The 24,585-nt window shown below is 37.5% G+C and overlaps 1 protein-coding gene across 1 annotated transcript in view; it reads left to right on the top strand.

Moving 5' to 3' along the window:
* Window positions 1–24,585, top strand: part of LOC126184041 (inactive phospholipase C-like protein 2) — a 749,749-nt gene that overhangs the window by 677,594 nt on the left and 47,570 nt on the right. Inside the window, exon 17 of the mRNA XM_049926398.1 lies at window positions 18,582–18,674. Coding sequence (XP_049782355.1) covers window positions 18,582–18,674 — 93 coding nt within the window. The remainder of the gene's footprint in view (window positions 1–18,581; window positions 18,675–24,585) is intronic.

The following is a 24,585-nucleotide window of genomic DNA, read 5'->3' as shown; positions in this document are numbered from 1 at the left end:
CAGCCAACACAACCCCACTCCAGAGATGAGATGCACTGTTGGTACTATGTAACTATGTAATTAGCTGATACAATGTATCTGTGCATGGTTTTTTGTGTGTGTGTGTGTGTGTGTGTGTGTGTGTGTGTGTGTGTGTGTAAACACAAATTTATATCCAGCTATGGTGGATATGTATAATGTCGTACATTTACCATCCCTGGGAAAAAATTTTCAGGCAGACTTGGTAGGATATTCAAAATTAATTGCTTAGACAATGTGTTTGCAGTCATAGAAAGGATGGCTCATTGAAATATACAAACATGAATGCTAGCTAGTTGCATAATGACAACCAGTGGTGACACAATTATTAGTAGATCTATGTCTACATTTACATCTGCGTACGTACTCTGCAAGCCACTGTACAGTGCATGGCGGAGGGTAACCTGTATCACAAATAGTCATTTCCTTTCCTGTTCCACTTGCAAATAGTGCAATAGAAAAATGACTGCACAGATACACTGCATCATTACTAGTTGTATTAATGTTGTTAGAGATCTTCAATTGGTAAGTTGTATGGTTACATGATGAATGTTAAAAGTAAACTAACCACAATATCTGTTATCATATTCAGAATGCAGTAGTATGTCATTTTTCACAGAATAATTCTCATTCACTTCAACTACCTCCTATCCCTCCATCAGATTGATTAGTTTTTTAAGAATTCATTAAAGCTGTCGAACAACAGTTACTGCAGTAGTTTAAAGTTATGGAGCCTCAATATTAGGTAACTGGATGATAAAAGCTGGAACATATAAAAATAGGCATTAAAACTGTCAGAAAGTAAGTTATGACCACTAGTTTCCTGAACATGGGGGCTTTCCTCTTATGAATTACAACAAACATTCAACAGAATCAGCATACTTCCTGCTTGCTACTTCTCACATGTTACTGCTGCTCTGAATCATCCCAGATACGTGGATGACTGGGTAAATCAAACACTTTCTAAAAAGAATTGCAAATAGAGTCTTGCAAGCAGAGCTTTCTAGAATACATATGATGATCATATTTTATGAGCGGGGACCAGAAACTGTAGCATTTATTTTTAGCAAAATTTGCATTTATTTTTTGCAAAGTTTGCATCTATTTCCATTGAAATTTGTGATTTGTTTGAGTGATTAGATATACAAATTTAAAAGATCATAGCACTACATGAGTGAAGACGAACAAAGTCTTAGTTCTTTGAAACTGACTATTAAAGAAAAGTTCTGATTGGGAACTTTTTAACTGGAATGTTTACTTTCACAAAAACTTCAACACCATTTTCCACCAAAATGACATTTATTTTCTTTGTTTGGCTGTATTTAAACTTCCAAAATGATTGTTCTGTTGAAAAGCAGCAGCATTTTCCCACTGGTGAACTGAATGCATCTCCAGTTTAAGGTGTTTCTGGACATTATTTGTGTCTTGCTGCCTTTTCTATAAATACAAAATCTGCAGACTTTTAATTTTGACCTTTCAAAGGCATTCATAGCTGTGCAACTCATGCTTGCCAATGGCTACAGACAGAACTGACAAGGCACTTAGCGTAGAAGTAGAACTGAATGTATAGTAACTCTCTTTGGACTTTTGGAGAAAAATTTTGGTGCAGTCAAGAAATGTTATAGATATTGTTTTCCAATCACTATAGCACAGAATGTGGGCACTGTAGGATATAGTGGTAGATGGCTGCAAGCGTAAAGAAACTACAATTTTGAGTGCCAGAGGAGAGAGAAGCGGTGCTGGGAAACAAACCCCATGTCCCTTTTGCAGCACAGCAGCTTACAGCAGAAATTATGCATTGTCACAGGGATCACGACTCTCTTCTGGTGTTGCAGTGGTCAAAATCAAAATTCGTGATGGACCAAGATTAGTCACTTTGTCTGTTTCAAAATAAGAAAAGAAGACAATGAGCAATGCACAACACAAAGCATCTTGGGATGGCTACCATGCAAGTGCTTGTTGAAGCTCACAGAGTATTGTTGACAATGTAGTTCAGGCCTGACCTCTGGCATTATAAGGTGCAACTACAGTTTAAAACATCTGCCACCTAATTTACCACATTAAAAGTGTTAGCATTAAACAGACTATTCAATTTCCCACAGTTGGCATGGCTCCATATCATTGAACACATTGACACATCATTGTGTTTGTACTCTTAGAGACATTATCTACCAACCTGGGCTTCACCAGATGATGTGCAATACCAGTAACTGAAAACTGGTAAAATGTTTTGTATTTGTAGTCAGAAAATAAAGCTATTTCATATTGTCTCTAATAAAATATTTCATCTGGATACAGTTCACTATTAAATAGTATCTATCAAATAATTTAACATTTTGAGGCAGAATTCCCATCCTTTTTGCATTTATTGCAATATGTGAAGTTTTCCAGTTCCTAATCATTGGTTTATAAGGTACTTTCAAAAATCTGTCATCATTTTGGAAGTGCTAATCATGCTAGATTACTTTCCATATCATAAGTGTGTGGTCACCAGGAAAGATTTGTTGTAAATGTCTGGATAGGAATCATTGGTGCAAAACTGACTGAACATTCTGCACCACATCCCTGGTTAAATGGAAAGCATTATTTACAATATTTGCAAGTGGAATTTCCCATACCACTGTAGAGTGTTCTTCTCCAAATTCAATGCAAAACAGTGTTGTTTCAACAGCATATTGAACCACCATGTTGCCCTTAGGCAGTCAGGTGACATCTTACAAAAATGACTGAGTTTAGGCGAATTAGGTGCATTACTTCATAGAGTGGCCTTCCAAGTCATCTGTCACCTGAGAAAGCAAATGATATTTAGAACCTGTTAAATTTTTCAGTTATGTCATAGTTTAGAATTATTTATGTATTTATTAAATTTAATTTTTTTATTCATATATTAGCAAAAACTTGGAACACATTGTTGTAAGATTTCATTATTAACAACATTGTACATTTGCAGTGCTATCTCATTGCAATGATATATCTGTAGTGCAGCTTGACTAATTAATGACATAACATTCCTAACCTATATAATTTGATGGTCAAACATTACCCAGTGAATATCACAGAACAATCTGGTATGGCATTTTCCTAGCTTTCATTGTTCATCTTAAGACATTCCATTAAGCTAATATACCCACAACCTGTTTCTATAGATTACCTGCCACTAACAACCTAGATGTAAATGGGGCGTTAAACCCTAATCTTCCTTCTCTCCTCCTTTGGAATAACATAGAACTAGAAACACACCCATTGTTGAGTGTACCTTCTGTAAGGGTAATGAGACAGTTTTTATTGTCATTCTCTGTAAATATCACATGTAAGTACATATGATCGGGAAAATGTATACTCCAGAAAGGCCCAAAGATGGGCATTCTTGACTGTTTATTGTGGCTCACAGTACCTATCAGAAAATGTAATTAATTATTAGTTATTTGCATGTTCTGTGGATCAAAATTGTGATTTCTCACTACAGTGTGGATACAGCTGGTAGTGTCATATACACAATGTATAAAATGGCTATGCATTGGCAGAGCTGTCATTTGTACTCAAGTGATTCATGTCAAAAGGTTTCTGATGTAATTATGGCCCATGTCGAGAATCAACAGACTTTGAACGTGGAATGGTAATTGTAACTAGATGCATGGGACGTTCCATTTTGGAAATCTTCAGGGAATTCAGTATTCTGAGATCCACAGCTCAAGAATGTGCTGAGAATACCAAATTTCAGGCTTTACCTCTCACCGTGGACAATGCAGTGTTAGACGGCCTTCAGTCAATGACCAAGAGCAGTGTCATTTGTGTAGAGTTGTCAGTGTTAACAGACAAGCAACACTGTGTGAAATAGCCACCAAAATAATTGTGGGAAGTACAGCAAATGTATCGGTTAGGACAGTGTGGCAGAATTTGGCGTTAATAGACTACGCAGCAGATGACTGATGCGAAAGCCTTTCGTAACAGCACGATGTTGCCTATAGCACCTCTCCTGGGCTCATGACAATATCAGTAGGGCCCAAGATGACTGTAAAACCATGGACTGGTCAAATGAGTGCTGATTTCAGTTGTTAAGAGCTGATGTTAGTGTCCAAATATGGCACAGTCCCCATGAAGCCGTGGACCCATTTTGTTAAGGAGAAACTGTGCAAGCTGATGATGGCTCCATAATGGTGTGGGCTGTATTTGCACAGAATGGATTGTGTCCTCTGTTTCAACTGAACCAATCATTGACTGGAAATGGTTATTTTCAGCTATCTGGAGACAATTTTCAGGCCTCATAGACTTCATGTTGCCATGATGCTGTGTCATGTCACCGGGCCACAGTTGTTCACGACTGGTTTGAAGAACAGCTTGGACTATTCAAGCAAATGATTTGGCCATCCAGGTTGCCTGACATGAATCCCAGAAAACATTTATGGGACATACTTGAAATTTCAGTTTGTGCACAACATCCTACACCAGCAACATTTTCACAATTATGGAAGACTATAGAGGCAGCATGGCTCAATGTTTTTGCAGGGGACTTCCAATGACTTTTTGAGTGTATGCCACATTGAGTTACAGCACTATGCGAGGCAAACGGGGTCCGACATGATATTAGCAGATATCCCACGACTTCTGTCACCTCAGTGTATATCTTGAAACACCAGTTTATATCTTAAAAAAAAAACACACACACACACACACACACACACACACACACACACACACACTATACTGTGCACATCCTGAAACTCTTCTGTGGAGTAGAAGAAGTTATCAAGGGGAGATGTTTTCAGTTCATGTTTCAAAATGATTTTAAACAAATTTAAAAATAATACATTTAAAAACATTTTTAAATTCTTTACAACATTTCATAGCTGGTCAAAGATTTTTGTAGCTGAATACCTCATTTCATTCTGTACTACACTAAAGCTCATTGACGGAAGTGTAATTCATTTCTCTTTCTAATATTATATTTATGAAATTTGCTACTGTTCTCAAATTTTGACTGACTGATTGTTGACAACAAACAGCCCAAGAAAGTGTGTATCGTAAGGCTGTTATCAGTGTATCCTCAAGTTTAAAGAGCAGTTTTCAGGAAGTTCTGGAATGGACACCATGTACACCTTACACACTTCCACACAACAAATTCTTCTATACAACACACATTTTTTTGTTGATGACTGGGTATCCCTGATGATGCTCAAGATGAAGTGAATGAAAATAGAAAAGGTAGGTTAAATTTGCGATATTTTGATGTCCAAAATACAATGATATGTGTAACGAAAAAGTAACGGCATCAATACCTGATCCATGTATAGATATTTTAAGGCGATCTATAACATGTGACTTCTAGTTTGGATTCTTGTCAGTATAAACACCTAAGAACTTCAAATATTCTATTTGTTTTATTTATTTAAATTCGTGCATTATTTCTAATGAAGTGGTCAGACCTTGTGCTGTACTGGATTGCATGTATTGTGTTTTATGTAAACACAGTGATCATCTGTCTGCAGAGATCCAATCGTTAATTATTTTCAAGAAAACATTTTTTTTTTACATTTTCAAGTGTAGAAATTACACACCATCCAGATAGCCGAGTGTAACACTGCATCTGGAATTCAGACAGGTGCGTTGGCCCCAGATCAAAACCGCCTAGTGGATTAATGATGACAGCCAGTGTGCCTGCCAACTTGGATATGATTTATAGGTGGTTTCTTACATCTGATTAGGTGAATACTGTGCTGGTACCCAAGTCCCATCTCAATTACATTATTTGCAAACATTTAGAAAATGTTTACTCTCTTTCACATGGATAACACTACACCCAGACATTTGGTGTACACATATTCCCTCTGGAGCAGGGGGGGGGGGGTGTAATGAGGTGGCAGCAGGGAGGGCATCCGGCTACCTGTTCAATTAAACATGCCAAATCCAAGAGTGTAGAAGTGTAGAAGTTACACCATTAGGCTTGCTCATAATGCTTGCATCATTATTAGAGAGAAATATTCTGCTTCTTCAATAGACAATGTCTGACAAAAAAAAGTGAAGCACCCAGAGGGGGAGTAGGGTGAAAATGAATCTATGAGAGAGAATGTAATGTTATTTCAGTGATTCCAAAATAGAGTCCACCTTACAAAGGACTTGCCAGTATGATGTTGCACACCCCCTTATTTGGATGCATGTATTGATTTACTTGGGAAGCATGTCCTAGAGCCATGGTATCCTTTGCTGAGGCCAGCTGGCCCAGGACTGTTTATCTAGTCCGTGATATCCTGGAACTGGCACTTGGATGGAGCTGCTCCCACATGTGTTTTATCAGGACAGATCTGAGGGTGTTGCTGGCAATGGGAAATACCTGAGCATTATGCAGAATGTTCATAGAGACACGTCATGTGCAGACGAGCACTGCCTGGTAGAAAAACGCCACCACAATACTGTCCCATGAGAGATAACACAAGGCAATGCAGGATATCTCTGACTTGTTGCTGTAATGTCAGTTCCCTCAGTCACTACCAGCCATGACTTGAAGTCAACCCCAATGGCTCCCAACACCATGATGACAGGAGTAACACTACTGTGCACCTCTAAAATGTTAGAATTGAGTCTCTCACCAGGCTGCCATCATACTCACCAGCAATGGTCATCTAGGGTGTTTCAGAACCACAATTCACCACTGAACACAATGCAACACCATTTGTCAGCAGTCCATGATTCCTGGTCATTGCACCATTCAAAACATAGCCATTTGTGTTGTGATGCTAACTACAACCTAAGTGTGGGACAGTAATTCTCTAGTCCAGCTGCTGCTAGTCTCTGGCCAATGCTGCAGGATGACACAGAAAGTTGTAGGGAGTCTGTTACTTGTTCTTGGAAGGCAGGCTTTGATATTAAGGGGTTATGGTGTGCTTGGTGTGTGGTATGAAGATCCTCTAGTGTGGTGATCAGTTGTGGTCAACCAGAACCTTGACAATGAGCATACCCATCTCCACATGCCAATATAGTCCAACATCAGGCTACTGTTACATCCAAATGTTCTACATATCTGGGTATTGCACAATTCAACCACATGGTCAAATGGAGACACACAATGAGACTCCCTTCAAACACTGGCAGGTGCTCATAACTCTGTCTCACACAAGTATGTGGCATCTCCGTGTCTTTCACAATGATCACTCAACACTGGATGCTGGCAATGCCCGTTATATACCTCATCAGGCCTAGTAACAGCACTAACGTGTGTTGGTGGCCATTCTGTCTGTCGCAGAGAGTGGTAACTCTAATTATTTGTGTACCCACTGTGCTGTGTACATGTACAATGTTACAATGACATCCTCACACCTGGTCTTATTTTCTGAGTGCTTCACATTTTTGTCAGGCAATGTATGATGGAAAATCTTTTATAAATAATCAGAACAAGAGTAGACCCAGCACCAATATCTGTGGTACACCTGTAGGGGTTGTTCCACATTCTGAAGTTATTTTGTTGTAAACATTGGCTGTGCTGCTTAGTGCTTTACATATACACAGATAAAAAAACTCTTATGCTATTTGGCTATAACGTCACATATTTGGCTATAACATAAGATAAATTATATGACTCGTTGATATCACTCACTGGCCATGTAACGTCTGTGGAAGGCAATGCATGGTGTAAGGTTCATGTGTTGCATGAACTGGGAATGGAAAATGACTTATGAGGGGTATTCAATAAGTAATGCAACACTTTTTTCCACCAATTTCATTTGAAAAATTCAGAATTTGTTGTGGGACATCATGGAATATTCCCACTTCTGCCCCTATTGCTTCATGAAGTGAAGTGCCAGTAAGTGGCAGCGTCATACATAGCTTTCAAAATGGCGTCTGTAGTGGAGGTGTGTTCTGAATCGAGAGCTTTTTTTTTTCTTTTTGTTTTTTCTTTTTTTTTTTTTTTTGGGGGGGGGGATGAGGGGGGGGGACCAGAACATTGCAGATATTCATAGGTGCTTGAAGAATGTCTACAGAGACCTGGCAGTGAGCATCTACATCTACATCTACATGACTACTCTGCAATTCACATTTAAGTGCTTGGCAGAGGGTTCGTCGAACCACAATCATGCTACCTCTCTACCATTCCACTCCCGAACAGCGCACGGGAAAAACGAACACCTAAACCTTTCTGTTAGAGCTCTGATTTCTCTTATTTTATTTTGATGATCATTCCTACCTATGTAGGCTGGGCTCAACAAAATATTTTCGCATTCGGAAGAGAAAGTTGGTGACTGAAATTTCGTAAATAGATCTCGCGGCGACGAAAAACGTCTTTGCTGTAATGACTTCCATCCCAATTCACGTATCATATCTGCCACACTCTCTCCCCTACTACGTGATAATACAAAATGAGCTGCCCTTTTTTGCACCCTTTCGATGTCCTCCGTCAATCTCACCTGGTAAGGATCCCACACCGCGCAGCAATATTCTAACAGAGGACGAACGAGTGTAGTGTAAGCTGTCTCTTTAGTGGACTTGTTGCATCTTCTAAGTGTCCTGCCAATGAAACGCAACCTTTGGCTCGCCTTCCCCACAATATTATCTGTGTGGTCTTTCCAACTGAGGATGTTCGTAATTTTAACACCCAGGCAAAAGCATGATGAGTCTTTGGGCAAGGCATTCTTTCATCACTGTAGCAAGGTCACACAGGCCTATCCGTGCTGGCAGGTTGCACACAGCTATGATTCTTGTAATGTTAGAATCTGCAGACATTCTCCTTCAAGGTGATCAACATATCAAAATCAAATACCTTGATGCTCAACTGAATGTCTCTGTTGGAAGAGCTGACACACTCGTCCGACGGATGAGGTACTCAACGGTGTGTGCACACTGGATCCCTCGCCACCTAACAGAAGACCGTAAAGAACAATGTATGATTATCTGTGTGAAATTGCTTGCGTGTTATGAGGCTGATGGTGACAATTTTTTGTTGGATATCATCGCAGATGATGGAAGGTGTTCATCACTTTGAACCAGAAACCAAATGGTAGTCCACGGAGTGGCAACGCAGCGTCTCTCCTCTTGAAAAAGAAGTTCAAAGCTGCACACTCAGTGTGATGGTTTTCTGGGACTCTGAAGTGGATATTCTATTTGGTATCCTCCATCATTGTGCAATAATCAACTCACAAGTGTATTGTGCTGTGCTGAGAAAATTGAAGAAACAATTTCAATGTTTCATCACCGTGGAAATGCAAATGAACTTCTCTTTCTCCATTAATACACGAGGACTCACACGAGTCTGCGTACCCGAGGGGAGCTCACAAAACTCGTTGGACTGTTCTTCCTCATCCATCCTACAGCCCATGGGGAAGTTATTGATGCAGCAAGATGTGGGCTCTGATGTCGACCAGTAGAGCTGTATCGCGTGTGCGTACAGGCCCTCTCAGTAAGGTGGCATAAGACCATCACATTGAATTGAGATTATGTTCAAAAATAGGGTTTTGTAACCAAAAGAGTGGGGATTAATACTGTGTATTGGAATCATGAATAAAGCCGACCAGAATTCAGAAAAAAAAAACTTTTGCATTACTTCTCGAATGCCCCTCATACTATGATTCATTTGAAAAGAATCCCAAAAAGAGTACTTAACACACAGCAAACATCCTGCAACAGACTGTGTACTGTTTCCTGGCTTAAAGCTGTGTGCCAGAATGGGACTCAAACTCGAAACCAACTGAGCTGTCCATGCACAATGTGTGACATGTCCTTACATTGAAACTTGGAAAATGGGAGAGAGGTACTGACACAAGTGAAACTGTGAAAATGGGTTGTGAATGATGCCTGGATACTCAGTAAGAAAGAGCACTGCCAGTGAAAGGCAGTGTTCCATGTTCGAGTCCTGGTCCCGCACATAGTTTTAATTTACCATGAAGTTTCAACTAGTTTTACTTGTTATTGAATGTTTGAAAGCTACAACAGTTACAGTACTATCATTTTTAGGACAAATGCAGCACATTTGAGGATCTTGCCAACCAACAGAACAGTAGCCCACCTGTTAACAGATCCATTCTGCACATACTCTCATACAGACCATTGTAACATGTTCCCACTGCTTCTAATGTACCTCATGTGTGTTCATAAGTGAAAATGATTCATACAGTATAATTCATGTCCCAGACCAATGGTCAATGGCTTGAAATATATTCTTGGGCCCTTGTGTCCAAATTTTCAATTCACTCTGAATGAACATGCGTATGTTTAACATCAAGCCCTTGAGGCTATGAATTCATCAACCAGCTGCATGTACTAGTGACAGTGGTTTCATGGTATTGGAAGTGCGTACATGACATTAATTTGGCCGTCTATGAAGGAACATAAATGATTACCCATATTGCAATTTTCCAACAGTGAAGGCTTGTAACAAGAGTGTTATACTCTTAGATATCATGCACACCCTTTGGAAAATGATCCAAGTTAGATAGTGTTAAGTTTTGTCAGGTTGAATGGCCCCTATAGGTTGCAAAACTTAGTCCTGTTAGTAGTAGTAGTAGTAGTAGTAGTAGTAGTTTATTCATCCAGAGACAATGTACATATATAAAGGGTGAACAACACTCTACACAATACAAATGTGCATAGTAGACTACACAACATCAGACCGCATTGAAACAGCATGTACAACTTTGATTAATTACATTAATGTATGAGAGAGACTTTTTACGTGGAATACACAGTTGATATTTAGATATGACATATAATAATTCTAACACTTTTGTACATATTATTTATTTAGATCATAGCAACAGTAATATAAAAATTACTATTGGCACAGAGTACATAAATATAATAGTTTTGCATGAAGCTATTCCAGGTATTCATTTACACTATAATAGCAGTCGGTCATTAAAAATTTGAATTCTGCTTCTTTAAATGAAGACAATTTTTTATTTCTTTTATCTTTACCGGTAGTTTGTTATACAATCTACTTCCTTGTGTGTTTGTTTCTGTGCCAAAGCCTTAGGCACTTGTGTGATTGCATGAAACAATACATCCAAACATTTACTACATCCACCGTGTCTGTATATGCACTGAGCACTGCAGAGCACAGATTATAATTGTCCATGTCTAATACTGCCTCCGAAAATAAATTTTTACATGGGCAACAACAAATTCTGTTCAAATTATTGCATAGGTAGTTACATAACCTTTTCTTGTGTGTTGTTCACAGTAATAGAAAAAATTTTAGAGGACGTTGCTCTTACTTTCAACTGTTAAAATTACTTTTCTTTGCGAACTCTACAATTCCATATTTGTGTTATAGCTGTTATAAAGTGGAACAATTTTGTGCTCTAGTACATTTCAAATTTTTTTACTTGTTATGAGTACAAAATTGTGTGTCCTAAAAATGGCACAAAGGCTGAGGTGGCAGTCATGGAGTATATAAATAAAGTAATTTCAGGAGTCTAATGTGGCAGTTATAACTGTGAAAATGTATTAACTACGTGGTTATAATTTGGTTACTTTTTTATAAGTATTTGGCAGGTGAAGTTAATGGAGACAAACTCCAATTTGTTTGAAAATTTGAGATATATTGCAGAAGACTTCTGGAGCAGTGCAAACTGTCTTAGAATAAGCAGTCCAATCCAAATCTAGTTCATACAATATCAGTGATTTGCCAAGAATAACCAGAATGTGAAATACAAACACCATAAACCAAGATAGTATGCTACCCGGTGTGTATTTCACTGACTGAACTACAAATGAATTAGACCAGCCCTGGTGGGCTGGCTTCTATTAGGAGTCTAGTGTGGTCTCATCAGAGGGTGCTCATGATGACACACATCATCTTGATAGTGCCATTCAATAGTAATGCTGTGCCAGCTACTCAGTTTCCATATTGAGATTAGGTGGTACCATTACACTACTCAGTGAGCACTGTGGGAGAAAAATGTAGATGGTGCCTGGTCTGTAGGAGCCTTCCCAAATTTGACTTAGCTGATCTGTCTCTACAGCTGCTGGTAGTTATAGAGCTGTCCAGGGATGATTAATTGATGAAGAAATCAGAGTTTTTAACAAATGCACTTCCTCTGGTACCATCAGAGAAGCTGACCAGGAAATTTGAGGCCTGCCAAAGAATATGGGAAATGTAGACATCTAACCAAAGAAGCTGATGAAAAGTTATTCCCTAATGTGCTTGATTCAAATATTTCTGGTACTACTATAGCAGGTAACAAATGAACAATAAAATGGAATAGGTGTACATTTGATGAAAGACATTGAACAGACTTTCAAACTCTGCATTCCAGTATACTTTGCACTCAGGTGACAAAAGTCATGGGACAGTGATGTGCACATGTATGGGTGGTGGTAGTATCATGTACACAAGATATAAAATGGTAGTGCATTGGTGGAGCTGTCATTTCTACTCAGGTGATTCATGTGAAAAGACCTCTGATGTGATTATGGTTGCACAAAGGGAATTAACAGACATTGAACACAGGATGGTGGATGGAGCTAGATATATTTCAGAAATCATTAGGGAATCCACAGTGTCAAGTGTGTTCTGAGAAAACTACATTTCAGGCATTACTTCCCCCATGGACAACCCTGTGGCTGACGGCCTTTACTTAGTGACTGAGAGCAGTGGCATTTGGAAAGAGCTGCCAGTGCTAATATACAGGCAACATTGCATGAAATAACCACAGAAATCAATGAAGGACATACGACAAAAATATCTGTTCAGACAGTGCAGTGAAATTTGGCCTTAATGGGCTGTGGCAGCAGATGACTGACATGAGAGCCTTTCCTAATGCCACACACCACCTACAGCATGACTCCTCTGTTCGTAATCATATTGGTTGGACCCTAGATGACTGGAAAAATGTGGCTTTGTCAGATTTCAGTAGGAAAGAGCTGATGGTATGGTTTGAGCATGGCACTGACCCTTAGAAGCCATGGACCCATGTGTTAGCTGGTGGTGGCTCCATTATGGTGTGGGCTATGTTAACATGGAATGGATTGGGTCCTCTGGATGTTTAGCTACTTGGAAATCACTTGCAACCATTCATGGATGTCATGTTCCCAAATAACAATGGAATTTTTATGGATGACAATGCACCATGTCACCAGGCCACAATTGTTTGCAATTGATTTGAAGAACATGGTGAACAATTCAATTGAATTGTTTGGCCACCCAGATCACCCAACATGAATCCCATTGAGCATTTATGGAATGTAATTGAAAGGTCAATTTGTGCCCAAAATCCTGCACCAGAAAAACATTCATGATTATGGATCAGTGTATTGTCAGAATGGGACAATATTTCTGCAGGGGGCTTCCAATGACTTGTTGAGTCCATACCACATTGAGTTAACTGCAGTACACCAGGCAAAAGGAGGTCTGACGTGATATTGTGAGATATTTGTCAACTCATTGTATGCATCTGGAAATGGCTCTTCTGCTACTACTGGTAAACATCCTAATTTTATGACAGCATATCAAATAATGGAAATCTGGGTGGTGGCAGCACCATATAGACTACCGTATGCTATGTTAGTGCATACAGTAGACTGTTGCTTCATGGCAGGGCAATTTCCTGCTGTGTTTAATTTAATTTTTTGCCTCAGTTTCTTGTGTAGTCAATGCTCATGCCGCCGGTGTGACAATAGTTGTTACTGTCTTAACCTCATAACCGACAGATCCATTGCAACTTCTGGTAGGCAGTCTTCTTGTCATTTTAGTATTTAGCAAGATATTAATTTTAATAAAGTCACAAACACAGATAATGTAAATGGTAATCTGTGCAGAATGTTTATTTCTGTCAGAAGTATTTTACCTTCTAGTGAAATTGAAGTAGATAGTTCCTGTAAGTTAGTGTAGTTAGAGGCAATACTGGACAACCGCAATAAATAAATAATTGGTTTCTTTTACTGACCCTCAACTTGATGATACAGTTTCTGAACACTTAAAAGAAAACTTGAGTCTTGTTACAAATAGATACCCCACTCTTACAATGACAGTTGGTGATGATTTCAATCCATCCTCAATATGTAGGTGAAAATACATGTTTAAAGTAGTCAATGGCAGACAAAGAACATCATCCAAAATTGCACTGAATGCTTTCTTCGAAAATTATTTTGAACAATTAGTTCAGGAGCCCACTCGAAGTGAAAATGGTTGCATAAACATATTTGACCTTTTTGCAACAAATAATCCTGAGAAAATATGGAGCTTCATGATGGATACAGGGATTAGAGACCACAAGGTTGTTGTAGCATAACTGAAATCCGTAACATCCAGATTTACCAAAAATAAATGCAAAATATATCAATTTAAAAAGCAGATAAAAATTGACACCATCCTAAGAGACAGTCTCCACTTCTTCTGATCTGACTGTGTAAGTATAAACCAGGTATGGTTTAAATATAGAGAAATAGTAACAGTGGTAATTGAGAGATATGTATGATATAAAGTAATAAGAAATAGTACTGATCACCCATGGTACACAAGACAGGTCAGAATACAGTTACACAAGCAACAGAAAAAGCATGCCAAATTTTAAAGAATGCAAAATTGCCAAGATTGACAAAGTTTTGCAGAAACTCTATCTCAAAATCTGGCAGAAAACCCAGAGAGACTCTGGTTGTATGTAAAGTACACCAGCACCAAGACAGAGTCAATACCTTCCCTGCACAATAGCAATGGTAATGTTGCTGATGACAGTGCCACTGAAGCAGTGTTAGTAAACATGGTTTTCTGAAGGTCCTTCTCCACAGAAATAAAGTAAATATTCTAGAATTTTAATCAAGAACAGCTGTCGACCTGAGTAATTGAGAAGTAGATATCCTCAGCATAGGAAAGCAGCTTAAATCACTTAATAAAAGCAAGAGTGCTGGTCGAGTTTGTATTCCAGTTAGGTTCCTTTCAAAGTATGCTGATACACCAGCTCCATACTTAGCAGTTATATATAACTGCTCACTTGTTGAAAGATCTGTATCTATGGACTGGAAAGTTGCACAGATCACATCAGTGCCCAAGAGAGGAAATAGCAGTAATCTGCTGAATTACAGACCCATATCACCAGCATCAGTTTGCAGTAGGATTTTGGAGCACACACTGTGTTCAAACATTACCTCAAAGAAAACAATTTATTGGCAAATAAGAAGCATGGATTCAGAAAATATTATTCTTGTGAAATTCAACTAGCTCTTTATTCTCTCAATGCAGTGAGTGCTATTGATGAGGGATGTCAAATTGCTTCCATATTTTTAGATTTTCAGAAGGCTTTTGCCACATTCTTCACAAGTGACTTCTGATCAAATTACTTGCATGGAGAGTATCATTTCAGTTGTGTGACTGGATTCAAAATTTCCTTTCAGAAAGGTTACTTTTCATATTAACTGATGTAAAGTCATCAAGTAATATCTGGCATTTCCCAAGGAAGTGTTATAGGCCCTCTGCTGTTCCTGATCTATATAAACAATTTAGGATACATTCTGAGTAGCCCTCTTAGATTATTTGTAGATGATGCTATCATTTACCATCTTGTAAAGTCACCAGATGATTGTGTGTGGATGTGTAGGTCCCATTAAGCTAAAATGTTAAATAAAATTCTTAGTCAAATGCTTTAATAAGCTTGCAAAGTAAAATTCTTATTCCAATACTTTAGTGAACATCTGTTACACCTATGTAACATTTTAAAGACAATTTCAGTTAATTATGTTCTGCTATTCTTGCCATACCAAATAAGCAAGGAAAAAATATATTGATATTTATTGTTGAGTCAGCTGTAAGTATTGAGTTTATTAGAAAAAGTACTACAAGAATGGTAAACCTTTATAAGGAGAACACAACTACAAAATTAAGTTTTATCAAACAGATAGCTGTCTGACCATTTACATTTACAGAGACGAAATTGTAGGATTGGAAAAATTGCTAGAAAGAAAGCATAAGCTTACGCATGTGCTTCAAAAAAACTTTAAGGTTGTGAGAGGCTAGAGTAGTATGATATTTTGTTTTATTCTATTTTCTGTACTACATCCAATGAGTTATTGGCTAGTACACTTGACTACAACAATCCCATTACTCACTAGGGGCCTTGTAATATCTGGCTTTATTGGTCTTAAGACACAAACAGATTTTAACTATACTGACACTTCCACACATCCTCACATTTGCAGGATCATCTTTCATTATCTGGGTAAAGGACTTTTTTTAAAGTTACTGAGATACAAGGTTATAGATTGGAAAATAATTTAAAAAATAAGTTTCCAATCATTTACTTCATAATGGAACTGATTTAAGTAACTGAGTTGTTTTGAGGGTTATATTCTACATGTACTAATAATATGATTTCATTCACTTCTGCATGGAACTATAAGTAATCTTTAAAAAAAGAGAAAAGAAAAAAGATGATGCTCCTCTTTTCTACTTGTAGCATTACTGATATCTTTGGAAACTTTCTCAGATACTTGAACTTGTATAAAAATTTTAGAACCCAGGATGTAGTAAGAATGAGGGTAGGAAACCCCCAACCTATCCCTTTCTCATCCACAGTGAAGGAACTGTTAGTTCCAAAAGACAGGAAGTGTATCACATTTACTTTCGTATGTATTTGTTGGCAGAACTACACATTTTCCCTCCTGAAGGTATGTAGTGGGCAGCAGTTGTGTATCATAAATTATAAGTTTCCTCAAATGAATTTTCATTTCATAAAATTAATTGGACACAGCATTTCATTGTCTATAATGGTGTACACACTCTGTGCAACTTACAATAGCAGAAGAGGCCAAAGTATTTTTATTTTGTGGGGTGAAGCAATTGTACATTTCACAAGCAGATATATGTATAGTAGTATGGAAGGAGGAACTTGTGATTCATCTTTGCGCATAAAAGTTCCTACAAAAAGTCTCAAAAAAAGTTTTTTCAGGCTGTGAGATCACAACCATTTATCTCTATAATGTTTCTCTTAGGCACCATGAAAATACAAATGGTTTTCTAAACTTTGGCACCAAAATTGCTATGGTGATCTGTCCTGTCACTGGAAAGAGACAACACTGTTTTCAGAACAAATTGTGCAACAGAATGGCAGGAACTTAATTATCTGTTTTATTATTTGTATAATTTGTTTATCATTTCTTGGGGCCATTGGTGTAAAGCTTGACACCTGGAAATTTATTTTAATATACATTCCTGTTGCCCACACCAATCTGAACTCACATGCACCCTTACACTTGTCCTGTAATAGTTCAGTGTGAACATTTGAATAAGTAGCTATAGTTCACTGAGCTTTCATTTCCATAAAATTATTACAATTACATAATATTTCAGAAAAATATAAGTGTGTGTGATATAAAGTAAATGTCAGAATTCAGTGACTTGTAAACAACACAGTTGTACTATCTGCTTAAAGTGTTAGTTAATTCATACAGCATTGAGCACAGTATACCAGTAAGAAACTCTACATATCTTGGTTGCAGTAGTTTCCAATGAACAATATATTAACAAAGTTAACCATTGTTCTGCCAAGGCTGTATGATTTTGTCAGAAATTAAAATTTATTGATATTTTGTGACAGGCCAGTTTTGGCTTTACAAACTGTTTCCATGTGATGTCAAGAAGTTACTAAAGATGTATGCTGTTATAATTTTAGGAAGCTGGACACAGCATGTGTGCCAACATAATGTTTAAGTTTGTCAAATGCATCAGATTTTATAATTTTGGGAAACAAGACATAGCACATGTCTCCAGTACTTGTTGGAAATATGAGCTGTGCCTGTTTCCTATGATTGTGACAGCTGTATTTAGTGGCAACTTGGAACCACACAATGGCCAACTGGCTAGTCTTCCAATAAAGCAGAACAATGTGCTTAACCTTCATTTGCAGACACGTACATAAAGAAGTTGATTAGATGCATTTCTATTATATTTCTCTATTAGTTTTAAATTATGGCTCCACTTAAAGTACAGGCATTACCACTGAGTAATTTTGATTATTGACTTCACCTAATAAGGTGGGATAAATAACAAAACAGAAAACTTTCTATACTGGATGCTGAATCAAGTTAAGTAAATTGAAGAGCAGAAGTGTGGAATAATCACTTCATTCTCATCTGACTCTTAATGTCCTCATACTAATTAGTCCATGTTATTCTTTCTGACATGGGACAGTTTGCTTTTGGGATCACTTTCTCAGATATTTCAAGGAAAATTATCTTCTATTCTCTAACAGTTCGTCTACAGCACTCTAGTCATAGTTGGTGAGGCTCTTTCATACCTAAGATTGTACTGTCACTGACTGCAACATAAGAAAAACATTGCAAATAGGACACAAAGTATGTAACAATAAAATGTTAAGTTATTTTGTGTCACCTTCATAATGGAGAACTTTGCCAAAAAGGTTTGATTAAAATTATAAATAATATTTTGCTCAGGTTCCTAAATGTATTAAGATTTATTCATTCTCAATGTAAATAAAATCCACTTAAAAGACATTGCAATTAAAGTTCTCACTAAGCATTACTATATTCATACTGCAGAACCATACCTATTTATAATCAGAGCAGAAGAGTACTTTCTGAATTGAATTTGTTAAATACATGATGATTTATCTCAGTTTCCTACATAGGAGGGTGAAAAACCAACAAAAAATGGATGTTGTGGCTGCAGAGACAAGCATTTTAAACTGTCTGTCACAAAGTGGCCACCAGGGAGAGCAGTGGTATGTACTGAATGGTTTTGTGCCACAGTACCCTTAAAACCCCAGAGTATCCTTTGCTTTGGTAGCTCAGTATTACCATGCTAAATATGCTGCTTTATGGAAAAAGCCGTATGTCGCTCTATTACTCTTGCACATATTTGCTACTTTGAACATTACGTAAAAATGAAGTCCGAGGAATTAATGTAACGGTATTAGAAGCATTTTGAAAGCTGAATATTAATAATATTTGTGTCATAAGAGAAGCTTCTGCTTAATAGATGATAAAATAGGAGATACAGCCCACGGACACATACAGACACACAAATTGGAGAATATGATTGAATCTCTGACTTTGTAAACCTTTGAATACTTATTTTGTCAGGAACAAATGACACTGATGAAACAGGAAAACTAATTGCTGGAGTAGGTTAAACTGTTCCAAAACATTTGTCCATACAGAAACAAGGAACAGCAAGGGAGGTAAAAGTAGTAGTGAATATCATTTTCATTGTTATCTTAAACTTGTTCTTTGCATTCATCTCTCATGAGTGTTCTGGTACATGGAACAAGCACCCTGTGCCTTTTTTGATGTGTAGTTATGAACAACTTTACCTTCATCCCAACACCTATGCAGCACATCCTTCATTTTTGCTATCTCTAATCCTTTCTTGTCTCCTGGTTATAGAAAAACTGAAATAATTGTATGTGACTGTTAGCATGGCTCCATTTATTCTTGGTTTAGCAGCCGATAAAAAAAAGCTCCTGTTCTGTGTCAAACTGGTGTCATTTGTGTAATGTGACCAACAACCATAAATACTGACAAAAATCTGTTATGCTATCAAAATAACTACTGTCGTTTCGATCGTATATTCCTCGTGACACTTGCCTGTAATGCCATCACCAAAATTTAAGCTTTCTGTTTCTGCTTCCTTTTAGTATAATGTTGCCAAAATGTGTTTGAGGACTCTTAAAATTTAAAAACCTAAATCTATTACTGAAAAAAAAATGTAAATATTAATAGCGCAAAATGTAAATCAGTTTTATAGACTGACTGTGTATAAGAACTATGTTTCCTTGTAGGAAAGTTTCTAAAGATTGTTATTCTGCATATTCAAGTATAATTTTTTAATTCCAAACCCAGGGAGATGCTCAATACATAGTAATGTTTAAGTGCTGTAATACTTGTTGTTAGTACATGTCAGGTAGTGCTGTTTACAAATAATAGAATTCATGCACTGTGTTGCCAGTATCTCCATATGAAGAAAGCATATTATTGGTATTTCACCCTCCTATTTTGTGTTAGATTTGTACAATGTCAAAGAAATGTCATCAATCACAGTAATATAATACAACTGTCCATCAAAGAAAAAGAAAGTGATGAATGTAAAGTGTGTGAGGTTGGCACTGTATTCATTCATCATCCTTACCATCTTCCTCCTTGCACTCCTCCCTTTCAAAGGTTTTTAGACAATCTCATATATTCGAGCTACTATCATATACTGAAATATTTTCTTTGTCTACTGTTTTATCTTTAGAGAAACTAAGTTGTTTACTGTGGTGAAATAAAGTGAAATGTTGTGTGGCGACAGCCTCCTGTCAAGTAGACCAGTCGCCTGGTGCAAGTCTTTTAAGTTTAAGCCACTTTGGTGACTTGCATGTCAATAAGGATGATAGGATGAAGAAGATAACACAACACCCAGTCCCCGAGCAGAGAAATTCTCTGATCCAGCTGGTAATCAAATACAGGCCCCTTGCATTGCATTCTGCCTTGCTGGCCACTCAGCTATGAAGGTGGACATGTATTCTGGTGTTTCACATTCTATTTATATAACCATCCCATTTTCTGAGGTCATATTTTATGTGACATTTATTTTAAAACTCTAAGCTGTTGCTAACACATTGTAATGTATCTTGTCCCTAACAGCAATTTTTAACAGGAATTAATTTCACCTCATTGTTTGTCATCCTTATTTGGCTTCCATAATAGAGTACCGCATAATCACAACTATACTAAATTTCAGTTATAACTGCTGACAAATAGTTAAAATAATATATTTTCTTATTGTTCTTATTTCAGAAAGACATTTTATCACAGTTGAACACTGAGCATATTGCAACATTTTAAACTAATACTTTTTAACATCATCTGAATTCTGCATTGACTGAAAAAAGTTCATCTTTAATGCCAAAAATGGATAAGCTGAACACTGGAAAATATGTTTCATGGTTTAGTCTTTGCCACATTTGCATTATTTCTGCTCTGGCATTTATAGGTTGTCTTTGGACATGTCCACTCCTGTCATTTGTCTGTCTAAGGATGTCATGTTACATAATTTCCATTGCAGTGAGGCAGCAACACTTCCATAACCACCATCTGTCCTGGAATGTTAGGGACCTTGGCTTAACACAGCTGTCTGTTTTTCACTTCAGGTGACACAATTAGTTATTGTGTTGTTTTCAGCAGGCTGTAACCACAATTTGGTCTCTGAACTGGAGGTACATTAACATACAGCAGATAGGTATTTACATATTCTAATCTCATCCTCTCCTTATTTACAGCTATTTTTTCTGTGAGTACTAGGTGGGGCTATCCCTACAAGCTGATGTGGACTGTACTTTGAATGAACTTTAAACAGCCTGCCACTAGCCAACAGGTCTCATTGAGCAATATGTCCATTTGGTTAGCATGCAATGATGACTAGAAACTGGGTGTGTATATTCTGTGACAGAGTAGCAGGTAGCAGAGTAACTTCCCTGTTTGCATTGTAACAGCTCATTAATCATAGTTTTTCGCTGTATCCAGAAGTGCGATAGATATGTAGCACATTATATGAAATAAATTAATTAAATGAAGTACTGCATAAATACCTACCTTTTGTAGACACACCATAACACATAAATTGTTATTTCCATTCTAATTCAGCCTCACCTACATGATAAACACCTTTTTAATTTGATCACTAATCAGTAGAAATTCAATAAATAACTATCTTTGAACCACAGTTTTTTGAATGAACTCATTTTATTCATGAATTTTCATCACCTGCAGATTACACCCACTTTCCATGAGCTCTTGTATACCACTTCCTCTTGAGAATAGTTCTGACATATAACTGGCCTACAGTTAAATATTTACCAGCAAAATTCGTCCACAAAATACGTTTTGAACTTCAGCATAATCAATTTTCCATTGAAATAAAATATTTTATACTGCAAAGCAAATTAGTTCATTTAATTTTTTTGTTTTGAATCAAATGTAGAAAAAATTACAATTTTAATTGAAAACTTTATTATTACAAAACTGAATAAGATTTGAGAGCGCTATACTCAGCTGTAAGGGATACGGTACCTCACCTCATGAAAGTTATAAGTGAACTAACTGATACCTCATATTGTGAAAATCACAAACTGTTCTGTATGATGCCTCATTTTGAAAGTAAGAAATTAACTGATTGATATCCTCTATCTTTAAATCCTGTACTGAAGATACCACTATGTTTGTTAATGTACTGGCCAGTTTGCACAGAAAGATGATTTTTGTGAAATCTTTAAGCACATGCAGTGCTTTCTAAGAGTAAGGACATTGTCAAGCATTACTCACAAATATTTCAGAGTGTCACAGATCTGTAGTTGATAAATATTCATGTTGCTTTCAGCTTGCAATGAGCTTTCTCAGTAGGCATGCTAACACTGTGGAAGGACATTTGCCTGGTATTTGGGATACTTGTGATGCAGTTCCTCCTATGACCATCCAGATTCATGCTTTCTGTGGTTCCCCTGACGTCTCTAAAGGCAAATTCTGAGATGCCTCCTTTGAAAAATGCACAGACAGATTTCATCCTCATTCCAAACTTGTGCTCCATCTCTAACAATTTTTATGTCAACAGTATGTTAAACCATAATCTTCCTTCCTTATGAGCTTTCCTATTTCTCAGATGAGAAGCATAAACTTGAGTCTTTGCAGAATTGGCCTTAGTGATTCATGGTATTCATGGGCAGTAGACAGACTTCTTTGCACTACTTCAAACTCCATGTGGCTACAGTAATGTCATCAGCGGACAAGATTATTATGGTGTCTGAGAATACTTCCTGCCTGTTTGTGTAGATACTGGCAAGGGTTCGAGCTAATATGCTTCTCTGGAGAAGACTGTTTTTCTGTATCTTCCACCAGCTATTTTGTCCTAATTTACAATTCTGGAGAAGTGTAGCAAAGGAACATAGTTAATCCACTATCCTTTATTAAATTATGCACCTTTTCAAGAAGTAGTTTATGCTTAACAGTCTCATACATTGCTCACAGGTCCACAGAACCCACATCTTGCAAAACTTAAATCTTGACAGATTCTTAAAACCCTCACCTTGTGAAACTCAAAACTACTCTCTACAATCTGCATTCATTTCAGCAATTGTCCACTGTAGCTTTTGTCAGGAGATGAAACTGAGCTTGCTCTTATGTATGCAGTGAGCCAATCACATGTAGAATTTGATTCAGTATCAGTCTTTCCAGTATTTTGTGGAGGTGGCACAAAATTTCAATAGGTCTGAAATCTTTTGAATCCTTTCCTTCTTTCTTAGGACCTATCAGTGCCATCACTTTGGATCTGAGATCTGTCCAAGCAGGTCTTGAACTGTTGTGGATACCATTCTTTGCCCTTAAGTTCAAAGTTCTTAATTTATTCCAATTGACTATCATTCTGGCCTGCTGATTTCCCAGTTTTATGTTCTTTAATAACCATATCCTTTTACTACATACTGAAGGGTATTGTGGGTTCATGCTTTCTTCTTTTTTCTTTCTTTGTGTTTTGAGCAGCTAGACCTTATAGATTACCTTTGGGGGGATGTACATTATTTATGTGAGGGATTTTTTTTTCTTTCTTCACATTTGAACCACTCTCCCTCTTGGTGATATTTGGTAGGACCCTATAATTTTTAAATAATTAAATTTATTTGATATGTTCATGCATTTGCTTCATACGATATAAAAATACCTAAAGCATATTTTCTATGTACAACATTTTTCTGCCAAATGGCTCTCTACATACCATGGTTTTTGAAAATTTTCATAAACAAACAAATACAAAATCTGCTGTGACACCACTTTCCCAGATTTGTTACTCACTCCATGGGCATTCATTCAGAATCTGTTATGGAAAAAGAGATGGGCAGTAATAATTGTTCAGTATCTGGTCAATTGTCAGGTCACTTGGAGGATCAGATAAGGTAGAGGCACAAAATGTCTGTTACCCACAGTACGCACTGCACTCCTCAATGGCCTGCAGTTTGTCATGAGTTTCGTACTTGACCACCTGGAAATACAAATTAAAATTAGAGTATGAATTGGAGATTGATAGAGGCACAATTAGGAGGTATTTTAGCATGCAGTACATATACATAACGAGCAGTAAATACTGGCTTTTGACATCTTCTACACATCACTGTTCAATGGACCCCCCCTGCGGGTCCGGGGATTAGAATAGGCCCGAGATATTCCTGCCTGTCGTAAGAGGCGACTAAAAGGAGTCCATCCCCCTCACGGGGGTAGTTAGCGCCTGCGTCCGGAGACGGACGGTTTCACGACCTATAATCGTGGTCCTTTTGGTTTTCAACTTCTCGAGTCTTCCTTCCTTTTGTTGGTCCCTTTCTTTGCTCTTCTCAACCTCACTGTCTTCCTTACTCTTTCCCTTGACTTCTCCTTGCCTTCTCATTGCCTTTTTCTCCTTGCCTTCTCATTGCCTTTTTCTCCTTGCCTTCTCATTGCCTTTTTCTCCTTGCCTTCTCATTGCCTTTTTCTCCTTGCCTTCTCATTGCCTTCTTCTCATTGCCTTCTTCTCATTGCCTTCTTCTCATTGCCTTCTTCTCATTGCCTTCTTCTCATTGCCTTCTTCTCATTGCCTTCTTCTCATTGCCTTCTTCTCATTGCCTTCTTCTCCTT

The sequence above is a fragment of the Schistocerca cancellata genome, chromosome 4 (genome assembly GCF_023864275.1).
Source record: "Schistocerca cancellata isolate TAMUIC-IGC-003103 chromosome 4, iqSchCanc2.1, whole genome shotgun sequence".
NCBI classification, from domain to species: domain Eukaryota; kingdom Metazoa; phylum Arthropoda; class Insecta; order Orthoptera; family Acrididae; genus Schistocerca; species Schistocerca cancellata.
Note: the sequence above shows the minus strand (reverse complement) of the source record. Positions and strands in the feature narration are given on the sequence as shown.